This window comes from Podarcis vaucheri (genome assembly GCF_965113315.1).
Source record: "Podarcis vaucheri genome assembly, chromosome: 5".
In the NCBI taxonomy this organism is placed as follows: Eukaryota; Metazoa; Chordata; class Lepidosauria; order Squamata; family Lacertidae; genus Podarcis; species Podarcis vaucheri.
This window is the reverse complement of record NC_138763.1, coordinates 93,535,068-93,549,592: the sequence shown is the minus strand read 5'-3', so window position 1 is coordinate 93,549,592 and position 14,525 is coordinate 93,535,068. Positions and strand designations below refer to the sequence as shown.

The following is a 14,525-nucleotide window of genomic DNA, read 5'->3' as shown; positions in this document are numbered from 1 at the left end:
AGAAAGGGGAGTTGGTTGTTGTCTTCTATTTCCATAGTGAATTGTATTTTGGGGTGTAGGCTGTTGAGATGTGTGAGGAAGCTATCTAGTTTTTCTTTCCCGTGTGGCCAAATTACAAAGGTGTCGTCAACATATCTGAGCCAAAGTTTGGGTTTGTGTTCTGACTTGTCTAAAGCATTGGTTTCAAAGTGTTCCATGTACAAATTTGCGATGACCGGTGAGAGGGGTGATCCCATAGGTGCTCCTTCTATCTGTTTGTATCTTTGTCCATTGTGGATGAAGTACGTGTTGGTTAGGCAGTGGTTGGTCAGGTCCAGGATGTATTTGGGGGGGTTGTATTTGTTTTGAATGGCTGTCAAGGCTTCATTAATGGGCACTTGAGTGAAGAGAGATACAACATCGAAGCTTACAAGTAGGTCATCGGGATGTAGGTATTGCTTCTTTATTGTTTCTATGAACTGGAAGGAGTTAGTAACGTGTGAAGCGATGGATTCTGCATAGGGCTGAAGTTGCTTAGCGAGAAATTTAGCGAGATTTTGTAGAGGTGAGCCTATGGAGCTGACTATTGGTCTGAGTGGTGTTCCTTCTTTGTGTATCTTGGGGAGACCGTAGAGTTTGGGGCATCTGGAAGATTTTTCTCTGGGGATGATTCTTAGCTGGATTTCTTCACTGATAGGAGAGGCTTTTATTTTGGATTTGGTGGTTTTTTCCAGATAGGTGGTGGGATCTGTTTTTATAGGTTGGTAGGTAGGGTCTTGGAGTAGATTTGATAGTTTTGCTTGGTAGTCCGATGTGTTCATCACAACAGTGGGTCTATGAAATACCCTGCAAAGTCTGCCCAGCCACGTACATTGGACAAACAAACAGACGAATAAATGCACGTATCGCAGAACACAAGAATGCCGTCAAAAAAGAAGAAAAAACTTCCTCTCTTTTCCAACACATGAAAGAAACAGGACACGAAATTAATTTTGCAGATTCCAAATTGCTCTTTAACATGGAACATCACCACAAGAGAATAATCATGGAAGCCATCGAGATAGAGAAACACCCTCACAACATGAACAAGCGTGACGACACGTCCCGCCTGCCAGACATCTGGAAATTAGCCCTCCCCACAAAAACCGACACCAGAACCAGAGGCACACAGAACGCCGTCACCAATCAACCACACCAGACCCAAACCCAGACCCTCTCCACAGACATATTACAGACTCCATCCAGTAGCCAAACTATAGTGGCACCTCCGGATGCTGCACCCCCCTGCAATCCCTACACAGATCTGGCTGGCACAAGGCACAAAACCACAGCTCGCCCCTATACACGAAGCCAAGCCAGAGCACAACTAAATGCAGCACAGCCATCTTCTCAGAAAAACTCTTCACAAGCTCAAGAGGTCAAGACACAAAAGCTTTAGCAACTAATCTACACTTAATGACCCACCCAGTGGTATTCAGAATATCACTCATGAAATCACTCAAGATATCCCTCAAGTAATTAAGGAACAAAAGAAGAAAAGGCACACTAATCTAGGAACTTCCTCTCTGCCCAGAACGTTGGAGGCTATACACCACACCCCTCAACAGTATTTATAGGAACTCAAACACCAGATTCTGCTCTGTTCCAGTAACAAGAAGCCGAAAGCACCAGCCTGAAGATGACGAGTGAGACCTCGTCGAAACGTCGCACAGACACCCCGACTCTTACACGGGAAGACACCCGAAGACACCAAAACCTGCATTCCTGTACCCGTGAAAATCTACGAAAGCATATATATATATATATATATATATATATATATATATATATGTATATAAATGAGCAAACCAGTGATATTTTAGGGAGCAGGCTACACAACCCAAAACACTGTTGCTGCATGTAGGTTTTATTTTATTTGCATTTTATCTTATATTTTGGAAGTGTACATCCAGATTCCCCCCCCCTTTAATTTTCTTTGGGTTCCCTTAAGCTATAGCTTGCTTAGCTCATAAGGAAATCCGGCCCTGGTTCTGGGGGCTCCTGCCCTCCGTGCTTCGAGTGCCCGTCCCTGGGACCCTCGGACACTTTCCCCGCGGGCAGAGAGTCCTTTGCAGCTCCGCTACGACAGAGGCTGGTTGAGCGCTGCCCGCTGGACTACACTTCCCAGAGTGCACCGCGCGCGGGGAGAAGCCCGGCCTAGAGCTCGGACCGGGCCTTCGCCGCCACCCGGGGCCTCCAGCGGCCTTGCCCGCCCGCCCGCCCGCATGGAGAGCCCCGCCGCCACCTTCAGCCTGGCCTACGTGGTGCTGGCCGTCTGCTTCGTCTTCCCGCCCAACGAGTTCCACCTGGCCGGGCTGACGGTGCAGAACCTGCTGGGCGGCTGGCTGGGCAGCGAGGACGCGGCCTTCGTCCAGTACCACCTCCGGCGCGGCGCCGCCACTCTCCTGGCCCACGCCCTGCTGCCCCTCGGTGCGTGAGCGGGAGGCAGGGAGAGGGGGCTGCGGGGGGAGGAGGGGAAGGGCGGGGCCCTCACCATTTGCCTTATTTCTTTGGATTACTATTATTACTATTATTAATTTATTATTATTAATTTATTTGGATTATTATTAATTTATTTGGATTATTATTATTATTATTTATTTGGATCTTTATTATTAATTTTTATTTCTTTGGATTATTATTATTTATTTCTTTGGATTATTATTATTTATTTCTTTGGATTATTATTATTATCATCACCATCATCTTTGTATACTGCCCCTCACGGTCCAGTGCCAGTGTATATGCCACAGAAGCTATAGCTTAGGGCCCCACTCTCTTGGGGGCCCCTAAAATTTTTTAAAGGCAAAAAAATTGTAGTGTCATACCTCGGGTTGAATACGCTTCGATTTGAGCGCGTTCGAGTTGCGCTCCTCGGCAACCCGGAAGTAATGGAGCGCGTTACTTCCGGGTTTTGCCGCTTGCGCAGGCGCTCAAAATGACGTCACACGCTTGCGCAGAAGCGGCAAAAAGTGACGCGCGTGCGCGCAGATGTGCCATCGCTACTTATGTTTACTTCTACATGTGAACGGGGCTCCGGAACGGATCCTGTTCGTATCTAGAGGTACCACTGTATTTCACTATAAAAAAAAATCCTTCCAGTAGACCTTAGTAAAGGTAAAGGGTCCAGTCGTGACTGACTGGGGTTGCGGCTCTCATCTCGCTTTATTGGCCGAGGGAGCTACAGCTTCCAGGTCATGTTTCCAGCATGACTAAGCCGCTTCTGGCGAACCAGAGCAGCGCACGGAAACGCCGTTTATCTTCCCGCCGTAGTGGTACCTATTTATCTACTTGCACTCTGACGTGCTTTCAAACTGCTAGGTTGGCAGGAGCAGAGACCGAGCAATGGGAGCTCACCCCGTCACGGGGATTCGAACTGCCGACCTTCTGATCAGCAAGTCCTAGGCTCTGTGGTTTAACCCACAGCGCCACCCACTACTGAGCATACTTAGTCCTTATTGAGTTGTTTTTTGTTCCCCTCCCCTTAAAATTCCCATTTATTTAAAAAAGTACTCCTGCAATCCGCGTAGCACCTTAGAGAGCAACTAAGTTTGTTATTGGCATGAGCTTTCGTGTGCATGCACACTTCTTCAGATGCCAATGTGGTGCCTTCCATAGTTCTAGTTACAGGTAGAGCCGTGTTGGTCTGCCGTAGTTGAAACAATTTTTTTATTTTGTTTTGACTACAGGAGACCAACTTGGCTACCTACCTGTGACTAGAACTATTAATATATTTCTTCTTAACTGTATTTCAGTTCAACCATTACTTTGATAAATTACATATTTTGTTATGTGCAAATGGCTTTAGATACCTATTCAGTCTATAAATTACCATATAGCATACGTAAAAAACAGCTGCAATTTGTTGTTAACAAAGGACAGCTGGACATATTAAGGACCCCATTACCTTCAGTAGCACAGGGCCTCATCAAACCTAAATCCGGCCCTGCCCTCACCCCAGGATGGTTTGCAATATTAAAAGCGCAAAAACACAGGACATTCTGTGAACGTCCTTGAGACCTCTGGGTATAGATGTAAATTCAATAAATGAAATAAAAATAGTAACAAACAAAAACAATGCCCTCCACAATTGGAAAGTCCAGAGATGGTTGAATCAAGCCAAAGGCCTGGGAAAGGAGGAATGTTATTGCCTTCACGAAAGCATTCCCTATCTTTAGAGGCCTGGGGAGAGGGCCCCACGAACATGTGCGCTGGGGAAAAGTTCCTAAGCGGTTGCTCCCTTTTTTCTGTTTCTCCTTTGCTGCTCTCTCTTCACCGTTCTACACCTGTATCCCTAGAAAAACTAAGCCTGCCATGTAAGGTTTCACTTTGCTTGTTTGCTTTGAGACGCATGTAAAAGAGATGGTTGGAAGGGAAGTTCAAGTAGGGTTCTCTGTGTCTCCTCCCCGACCACCCTATCACAGTGTAGATAGGGCACAGTTTTCTGGGGATGAAAGTGCAGCAGGGGGAAGAGTGTTTACAATGAGAGAAGGATATGTGGAAGTTCAGTGTCTGAAATGTGAACTGTCAAGATGTTAGGTTCTTGTTGGAAGCTTTAAGTGTAGCCTTATTAGACTATACCGATTGGTGGGGTCTGTGTTGCGCCCAGGAGGGAGAAAGGAAGTCAAATGACACCGAGGTTGATTCAGAGAAAGAGTTTATTCTGCTCTCCGGATAGCAGAAGGCACTTGCATGGTCAGTTCACAGCAAGTCCAAAGAAATTAGAAATTTCATGCAGTATATATATCCTCCAGGCACCCTCTCCCCGCTTCCCCAGGAATCCAACCACGTCAGCTTATACACGTAAGTTGACATCCATGACCATAAACAGATATTCCTGTTCCGGTACTCTTGACCATAAAAGGTTGTTCTTGTTCCTATGCTCTTATCTTGGGGAAGGAGGTCACCAACTCTAAGAGCACTCCTGGCGCCGTTCCCGGGTCTCTTGTCAGACCTGACAAGGTCTGTGTGTCTTTGTGGTCAGGATGTAAGATAAGATCCAGACGTGCCATCCCTGCTCCACTCGGAACCGGCAAGGCCATCCATTGCCGTCACGGACTGATAAAGGAGAGGGCTTTGAGCACTTGTTTATACAGCTGGCTTTCTGTTTATACATTGACTCAAGAGCTCAAGTTAATGCATTTTAGAAATGCTCCCTTGGAGGAGGAAAATTGGGGATTTTGGGTCCCGTTTCAGGCTGACTGCACAGAAACCCATTATTTCATAAGTAACACCTACATGCATGTCAGGTTATTTTCTCTCTCTCCTAAAAGTACTTTTTTTCTCCCTTGCAGGTTACTATGCTGGCATGTGCTTTGCAGCGCCCGAGAAACAACTTTGCAATTTTCATCAGGCTCCAGAAGGCTGGAGAGTCTTTTTATTGCTGGCTGTTCTTGCCCCAACCATTGCTGGTATCCTAATATATTACTGGTCACGAAATGGCTGGAATAACCACCCATTAGTCAAGACCCTTTCCCTTTATGCCCTCCCACAGTCAGGCTGGAGGGCAGTGGCTTCCTCTATCAACATCGAATTCAGGAGGATTGACAAGTTTGCTACGGGAGCCCCGGGAGCCCGAGTCATTGTTACAGACACCTGGATCATGAAAGTGACCACATACTGTCTACATATTGCGCAGCAGCGAGATATCTTTCTAACTGTGGTGGACTCCAGACAGCATGAACTCTTGCCAGACTCAAACATGCCTGCACAGTTCCTCACAATTCGTGTTGCCAGTATTAATCCTCATGTGAAACCTTTTACTATCCGGTAAAATGGGCATTTTTTTTTAGTTTTGTCAAGGGGAATGTGATCTCAATACAATATTCCACTATCTCTTGGTTAGAGCTGTTTTTTTAAAGCAAGATTGCCTAAATGTGATAATTTGGTACAATTTGTTTCAATTAAATATATTCAGAGCCCAGGAAAACTTGGGTAATCATAAGAGTTTCAGAGGTTTTAAAGGTCTGTGTTGCCTGTTGCTCACAAGTTACTCAAGTGAGGGCATTCCAGAGGATGGGTGTTATCGCCAAGAAGGCCTGTTTCCGTCAAGTGACAATCTGTTGGATGTGAAACAGCCAATAGGATCGCCTCTGATCATAAAGATTGGCTTGGTTTGTACTTGTGGGAGGTGGGCTGCTAAGCATCCTGGTCCAAAGTTGTTTTGGGCTTTAAATAGCCACAAAACCTTGAACTTAACCAATGCAGATACTGTACTTTTAACACTGGTATATTACGTTGGACACCTGAGTGTTTGCCCGAGTGTTAGACACCTGAGTGTTTTCCCTAGCATAGCTTGAACCACTTAATGGCAGGATATCCGTGTTCAACCTAGTCATTTTAAAAGTGCTTTTCAAATCAATGGAGGAGACTTTAACAAAACATTTCCCTCCAGTTTGTGGAGGCACAAATGAATACATAAAACGTTGTGAGTCATATGCAAACTCATTTGATACTAGTGAGAGTTTTCAGTCATCTAAGACATTTAAATAACCCACTGAAAAACAAAAGTTGAAATTTGGTTGTGATTTTTTTTTATATAATATGCTGCAAAAACAGTATGGATTTGTTTGTTCCTAGTCTGTAATTAAAATGAGATAAAAGCAGCCTTGGTATTTGAGACTGTCTCCTTTCTATAAAGCTCACGTATAAAATACAAAGTACAATTTCTTTTACACTTGCAAATGGCTGATATGAAACTCTATCTGTCTTAGGCTGAATTCAACAGAATATGGCGAACTGAGAGAAAAGCTCCATGCTCCCATCCGTAATGCTGCTAATGTGGTCATACATCAGAGCCTCAGTGACTTGTTTCTGGAAACCTTTACCTCTTTGGTAGAGACTAATCAGGCATACAGTGTTTCAAGCAATCAGGTAGGTTCAAGATTGGAGATTACAGTGGTGCCTCGCAAGACGAAAAGAATCCGTTCTGTGATTCTCTTCGTCTAGCGGTTTTTTTGTCTTGAGAAGCAAGCCCATTGACGGATTAGCGGATAAGCGGCTTTTAGCGGCTTATCTGCTGATCGGATCAGCTGATAAGCGGCTTAGCGGCTTAGAAAAAAGGGGGGGAAGGGAAAAAAACCAGCAGGAACTCGCAAGACATTGTCGTCTTGCGAAGCAAGCCCATAGGAAATTCGTTTTGCGAAGCACCTCCAGAACGGAAAACTCTTTCGTCTAGTGAGTTTTCCGTCTTGCAAGGCATTCGTCTTGCGGGGCACCACTGTATAACTTATTTTTTCGTGTTGCCTTTATTTCACAGTTGGTGGAGTGTGGGCAAGTTGGTAGATTATGACTAAACCTAGAGTATGTTGCCAAATACCAGCTTCCCTGTTGAATATAAATAGCCTCAGGTTAATTGATAAGAATTAATTGATAAGAGTTAATTGATAAGAGGTTAATTGATAAGAGTTAATTGATAAGAATAATGATGTGAGCTTGACGGAAGTGTACAAAAGATGAGCTTTCCTGCTTTGGCTCATCTTCCTTTTTCTTTTTCTTTTTTCTTTTCTTTTATCTTCCCCATAGTTGCTTATGTTCTGTGTCATGTACTTTGATATTTTTTGTAGTTTTTGTAGTCCCCCCCCATTACTATTAAGGAATTTTCCTTAATATTGTCTATATTTATATGTACCTGTTTATATGTACCTGTTAAAAGCAAAATAAAAGTTATTTAAAAACAATAGCCTCAGGTGACAGGATCTGCTTCATATCTTCTTAAGTACCGTATTTTTCGCTCTATAGGATGCACCCGATCATAGGACGCACCTTGTTTTAGAGGGGGAGAACAAGAAAAAATAATAATTCTCCCCCTCTCTGCTCAGCGCTCCTTCAGCGAAGCGGCAGGAGAAACGGTGCCCCTTCCATTTCTCCTCCCGCTTCGCTGAAGGGGCGCTGCGCAGCTCTCCCTCTCTGCTGAAGCCGGGAGAGAAAGGAACCTGAAGCCTCCAGAATGCAGCGGGAAGTCGCACCGACCCCTCTCACTCTCCAGGCTTCATCGAAAGCAACGCGAAGCCTCCGGAGAGGCAGGAGCCTCTATAGCCGCGCGTCACCTCTCCAGCTGGGAGAGCGCGCGTGCGGCTAAAGCAGCCCCCCGCGACCCTCTCCCAGCTGGAGAGGTGACGCGCCACTATGGCAGAAGTCTCTTTAGCCGCGCACCACCTCTCCGGCCGGGAGAGCGCACGCGCGGCTAAAGCAGCCCCCCGCGACCCTCTCCCAGCTGGAGAGGTGACGCGCGACTACGGCAGGAGCCTCTATAGCTGCGTGTCACCTCTCCAGCCGGGAGAGCACGCGCGCGGCTAAACAAGCCCCCCGGGACCCTCTCCCGGCTGGAGAGGTGACGCGCGACTATGGCAGGAGCCTCTCCGCTGCGCGCCACCTCTCCAGCCGAGAGAGCGCGCGCGTGGCTAAAGCAGCCCCCGCGACCCTCTCCCAGCTGGAGAGGTGACGCACGACTACGGCAGGAGCCTCTTTAGCCGCGCACCACCTCTCCAGCTGGGAGAGAGCGCGTGCACGGCTAAAGCAGCCCCCCGCGACCCTCTCCCAGCTGGAGAGGTGACGCGCGACTATGGCAGAAGTCTCTTTAGCCGCGCACCACCTCTCCAGCAGGGAGAGCGCGCGCGCGGCTAAAGCAGCCCCCCGCGACCCTCTCCCAGCTGGAGAGGTGACGCACGACTACGGCAGGAGCCTCTTTAGCCGCGCACCACCTCTCCAGCTGGGAGAGAGCGCGTGCACGGCTAAAGCAGCCCCCCGCGACCCTCTCCCAGCTGGAGAGGTGACGCGCAACTATGGCAGAAGTCTCTTTAGCCGCGCACCACCTCTCCGGCAGGGAGACCGCACAGGGGGCTATGGCAGGAGCCCCTCCGCTGCGCGCCTTTCCCCGCTCCCCGACCTGCTCTTTGGGGCTGGTGGTGGGCTTCCCCCTGCCAGCCCCAAAGAGCAGGTCGAAAGGAACCTGAAGCCTGGAGAGCAAGAGGGGTCGGTGGGCACCGACCCCTTTCGCTCTCCAGGCTTCCAAGGTAGCTGCCTGAAGGCGACTGAACGCCTCCTGCCGCTTCGCTGAAGGGGTGCTGGGCAGAGAGGGGGAGATTTCTTTTTTATTGTTTTCCCCCCTCTAAAACAAGGTGCGTCCTATTGTCCAGTGCGTCCTATAGAGCGAAAAATACGGTACATACAGTGAAGATACCAGGTAGCCTGGTATAGGGGATCAAATACTTATTTTACTCATTATAATGCACATCAATCTCTGACTTATATCTTCTGGGTTTCTGGGGTTTTTCCTGTTGTTCTGTCTCTCACAGCTACAATAAACCTACCATTAAAATTATGGACTTGTCATTTCTTCGTCAGATGGCAAACGGGCAAATTTAGCAGGGGATCAAATACTTTTTTCCTTCACTGTATGCATAGCTAGGCTTCTAAAATTATGCATCTTCTACGTGAGCCAACTGTTTACTCAAATGTAAGTCCAAGCGGCTTCGTTGGGATTTACTTCCAAGGAAATGTATCTTGGATTGTGGTTTTTAAGGCATTAAAAATATTTTCAAAGTCATTTTGAAAAACACTTGCTGGAAATTCAGCTAATGGGAGGAGTTCTCCTTCAGTGGGTGTCAAAAAGCTTTAAAACTTTTACTGAAAATCTTCAGGGGGTGGGGAGCTTGTAGCTAAGTAGACAGATTGGTAAGAAAGACTCACCTCTAAATAGAATAACAGCTTTTTCCAAGGAACAGCTAGCTTTGTTGTTGTTGTTGTTTTGTCATTTAGTCGTGTCCGACTCTTTGTGACCCCATGGACCAGAGCACACCAGGCACTCCTGTCTTCCACTGCCTCCCGCAGTTTGGTCAAACTCATGCTGGTAGCTTCAAGAACACTGTCCAACCATCTCGTCCCCTGTCGTCCCCTTCTCCTTGTGCCCTCCACCTTTCCCAGCATCAGGGTCTTTTCCAGGGAGTCTTCTCTTCTCATGAGGTGGCCAAAGTATTGGAGCCTCAGCTTCAGGACCTGATCTTCCAGTGAGCACTCAGGGCTGATTTCCTTCAGAATGGAGAAGTTTGATCTTCTTGCAGTCCATGGGACTCTCAAGAGTCTCCTCCAGCACCATAATTCAAAAACATCAATTCTTCAGCAATCAGCCTTCTTTATGGTCCAGCTCACACTTCCATACATCACTACTGGGGAAACCATAGCTTTAACTATACAGACCTTTGTTGGCAAGGTGATGTCTCTGCTTTTTAAGATGCTGTCTAGGTTTGTCATTGCTTTTCTCCCAAGAAGCAGGTTTCTTTTAATTTCGTGGCTGCTGTCACCATCTGCAGTGATCATGGAGCCCAAGAAAGTAAAATCTCTCACTGCCTCCATTTCTTCCCCTTCTATTTGTCAGGAGGTGATGGGACCAGTGGCCATGATCTTTGTTTTTTGATGTTGAGCTTCAGACCATATTTTGAGCTCTCCTCTTTCACCCTCATTAAATGGTTCTTTAATTCCTCCTCGCTTTCTGCCATCAAGGTTGTGTCATCTGCATATCTGAGGTTGTTGATATTTCTTCCAGCAATCTTAATTCCGGCTTGGGATTCATCCAGCCCAGCCTTTCGCATGATGAATTCTGCATATAAGTTAAATAAGCAGGGAGACAATATACAGCCTTGTCGTACTCCTTTCCCAATGCCTTGCTGTGGCGAAGGGGCTTGAATAACTCGGAGAAGCTATGAGCAGGGCCACCCAAGATGGACAGGTCATAGTGGTTGTTTTGACTAAACGTGATCCACCTGGAGCAGGAACCAGCAAGCCACTCCAGTATCCCTGCCAAGAAAACTCCATGGACAACAGCTAGCTAGATGTCATGAATTTAAAATTCACCATGCGTATACATTTTCTCATGAGTGGCAGAACACAGGTGCAGATGACTTTTACCCAGCAACAGCCTAAGGTGAGAACACCCCAAAATCATGTCACTAGGTGGCGTTTAAATTTGTGGCAATCATTTGTGTTAACAGTGACCGAAAAAATTACCGTATTTTTCGCTCTATAACACGCACCAGACCATAACACGCACGTAGTTTTTAGAGGAGGAAAACAAGGAAAAAAATATTCTAAACAAAATAGTGGATATATGATTTTTGTGGTTCATGCTGTGGCCACAGACATGTGATCTGACAGTGAGTTTGGAGTAGCCCAATGCAAAAATCCTGAGGATCCATGTGGATCCATGCTTTGTAACCACGGAGGAGGGAAGGAAGGGGAACCATGGATCCTCTGCTCATGACTGCAGCAGATCCCCCCCCCCGCCACCCGCAGGCATTCGCTCCATAACACGCACAGACATTTCCCCTTACTTTCTAGGAGGAAAAAAGTGAGTGTTATGGTGCAAAAAATACGGTAGTTGGTTACTTCAGACAGATCATTAGTTTCTTCCTCTCTCCCCCCCTTTTTGTGTGCTTATGACATCCTGTCAAGTGTCATGTACATTGATGGCACTATATATTAAATAAAACATAATAATTATATTGTGACGTATTTTTTCCTCTCTCTGTCTGCAGGAGCTAGACCCATGCATTGGGTGTATGCAAACTACTGCAAATGTCAAGCTTCTGAAGAATTGTCAAGAGCCGAATGAAGGCGAGTGCCAACAATGCTACTGTCGTCCCATGTGGTGCTTGATTTGCATGGGGAAATGGTTTGCCAGCCGGCAAGACCAGCAGCACCCAGAAACCTGGCTTTCAAGCCGCGTGCCTTGCCCAACCTGCAGAGCCAAATTCTGCATTTTAGATGTTTGTGTTATACGATGAACAGGTCCCGGAACACTCCTTTAATCTGAATGTACTTCAAAGGTGGATGAATCCACCTGCTGTTTACTTTTTATTATTCTGTTCATGGGGACTTTCTCTTTGTTGTCTTTCTGATTATTTTTCTATTGGTTCAGTTTTTTAATTGCTGCAACCAAACAACGGAAAATGATTATTTTCACCAGCTTTGGCTACTCCCTTTGGTCACATTAAATATTGAGTGATAGTTTAGAATCGCATCAGCCCTCTACTGAAGCAGAATTAGGGAACCCTGTGGCCTTCAAAGCTGTCCTTTCCACTAGTGGAACAGGGAAGAGGCAATTTCCATGGATTACGCTGCCTCCTCCCATCTGCTTTGGAGGGTTGGGAGAAACACAGGGGTGAGGGGGTGGGTTGCCAGAAATAGTCTCCCCACATAACCTAGCAGTGGAGGGAACAGTTCTGGCCACTATCTTCACGAGACCTGTTCAGGTTGAAATACGTAGCACAAAATGGGGTGATCATCAATTTAACTTTTTTGAGCAATACAGCCAATCAGTTCAGCTCTTGGCTACATAGCATATTAGAAGGAGGAGGAGGAGCCCATCTGCTCAGTAGTGGTTGGGGGCTTACCTATTAAACAATACATAACCAGTCTCATCTGGGCTGGTGAACTGATCACTATTGTATTATGTCTGAAATCAGAATAAAAGTCGCAGTATAAAAGTACATGTGTTAAGGTTTCAGGAATCTAGTATTACATGGATGCTTTCTCTCTTGAAACAGAAGTCTCAAATACTTGCCCTGGAATAGAACACCTGATTTTGCAAGAATAAATGTTCTATGGGCTTTCCCCCTTTTAAAGTTTATTAAATAAGATGTAAAAGTACCATAGTTGGCTGGGATTCTGGGAAATATGGGACAATTGCTGTTAGTCATGGAATATGTATCAGAAAATCTTTAGGTCAGAACTTTTTAAATGCTTGTTGCTGCCCCAGCTTCTAAAGCTTGGGATTCAGATGAGAACACCAAATAGATCAATTGTGCATGAGATACAAACTATTGTAAATAGATTAGTATCTTAAAATGCAATCATATTACTTTGTAAATCAATATTAATCTTTATGGAATCTCTGCACTTGCTTTTCCTTGATCTTCAGAGGCCTCCCATTATTAAATGAGAAGGATGACACTTCACTTACCCTTAATGTGTATGAAATTAAACTTCACTTATTTAAAATGCCTGCTGATTGGATTTCCCCTATCCCCCCTCCGTAACTTGTTTTCACATGTATGAGATATGTTCTTAACCTTACTAACCTTGAGGCTAGTCTAGCTGACATGCAGTTACTATTCTTCCTATTACTACGATGTGGGAAAATACAACAAGCCATAGTAAGTCTGTTTACATTCAATTCCAGGAAACAAGAACACTTGACCACTGTCTCATAAATTGAAACATAATTCTGATCTGTTGCTCTTATTAAGGCAGTGCCTTGTGGTCTCATTATACAAGGGGCAGGTTTCCCTGAGCATTTTGAATTCCAATAGCACCCAGTTGGGATGCGGGTGGCTCTGTGGGTTAAACCACAGAGCCTAGGGCTTGCCAATCAAGAAGGTCAGCGGTTCGAATCCCAGCAACGGGGTGAGCTCCCATTGCTCGGTCCCTGCTCCTGCCAACCTAGCAATTCGAAAGCACGTCAAAGTGCAAGTAGATAAATAGGTACCACTCCGGCAGGAAGGTAAACGGCGTTTCTGAGCGCTGCTCTGGTTCGCCAGAAGCGGCTTAGTCATGCTGGCCACATGACCTGGAAGTTGTACGCCGGCTCCCTCGGCCAATAAAGTGAGATAAGCCCTGCAACCCCCAAAGTCGTCCGCGACTGGACCTAACGGTCAGGGGTCCCTTTAGCTTTACTAGCACCCAGTTGCCATCTGGGTGTACACCATTAGGCTGGAGCTGCTATCTGCCTCTAATGCATTTGTACTATTCCAGCAGAAACAGAGGGACAAGTCCCTATGGATTGCAGCTATGTATTGCCTCGATAGACAAGGTCACAGTGGTTATCAGGGTTGTGAAAACATGGGTTGCATCTGCATTGCTATTTTGTTCGTCTATGCCCTGATATTTCCTTTGATAGATGCCTCTGCCTAGGTGCCTTACAAGTACCTGTGCGTCTTGTAGAGCAACCCACTGGAGGGGAACCAGAAGCAGGCATTGATCTGCAGTTTCAACTCTTTTGTCTTCCACTCGCTTGGCAGTGATTTAAATTGGAGGATTATCCAGCTCTTGCTTGTGGAATCACCCTGCGTTTTTGCTGGAGGATTGCTCAAGAATTGTTTTGTGTTCTGTTATTTTGCCATTGTACGCTATTTCTCCAGCTACCCCTGTGGAAATTGGGCAAAGACTCCACACTGAAGACACATGCAATTCTAGTTCTCAACTGTTATGGGTAACTGCCATGGGGCAACTGATTGCTTCCTCAGTATTGATTCTTCACTCCGGCAAGTAACTCATGTTGTGATCTTTTAGTGGGCCTTTGAGGGTGCTCTGAAGGAGGATCCACTCTGAAGGATTGGCAGGGACACACTGTAAACATTTCTCCAACATCTCTTTCTTGTATGAAATAAAAGATCTTGTCCAGGGTCCTCTGTAATACTACCTTCTTTGTCCCCCGTCCCCCCGATGTATTGCAACCTTCCATGTTTTTTCACTTCCTTAGTATACATGAACTCACTTTTGTTGCTTCTGTA

The 14,525-nt window shown here is 46.0% G+C and overlaps 1 protein-coding gene across 1 annotated transcript; it reads left to right on the top strand.

Annotated features, from left to right (window-relative positions):
* The first annotated feature begins 2,183 nt into the window (after positions 1-2,183).
* TMEM129 (transmembrane protein 129, E3 ubiquitin ligase) lies at positions 2,184-14,525 on the top strand. The gene is made up of 4 exons (XM_082223271.1): positions 2,184-2,448; positions 5,313-5,787; positions 6,732-6,891; positions 11,550-14,525. Exons 1-4 carry the CDS (start codon positions 2,244-2,246, stop codon positions 11,796-11,798), a joined length of 1,089 nt encoding a protein of 362 aa, XP_082079397.1. The 5' UTR covers positions 2,184-2,243; the 3' UTR covers positions 11,799-14,525.

Excerpts from the sequence above, each read along its gene's own strand:
- TMEM129 (XM_082223271.1), top strand. The coding sequence starts at position 2,244 with ATGGAGAGCCCCGCCGCCACCTTCAGCCTGGCCTACGTGGTGCTGGCC. Across the intron at positions 5,788-6,731 it reads GTGAAACCTTTTACTATCCG|GCTGAATTCAACAGAATATG; the intron begins GTAAAATGGGCA and ends TATCTGTCTTAG. Across the intron at positions 6,892-11,549 it reads ACAGTGTTTCAAGCAATCAG|GAGCTAGACCCATGCATTGG; the intron begins GTAGGTTCAAGA and ends CTCTGTCTGCAG.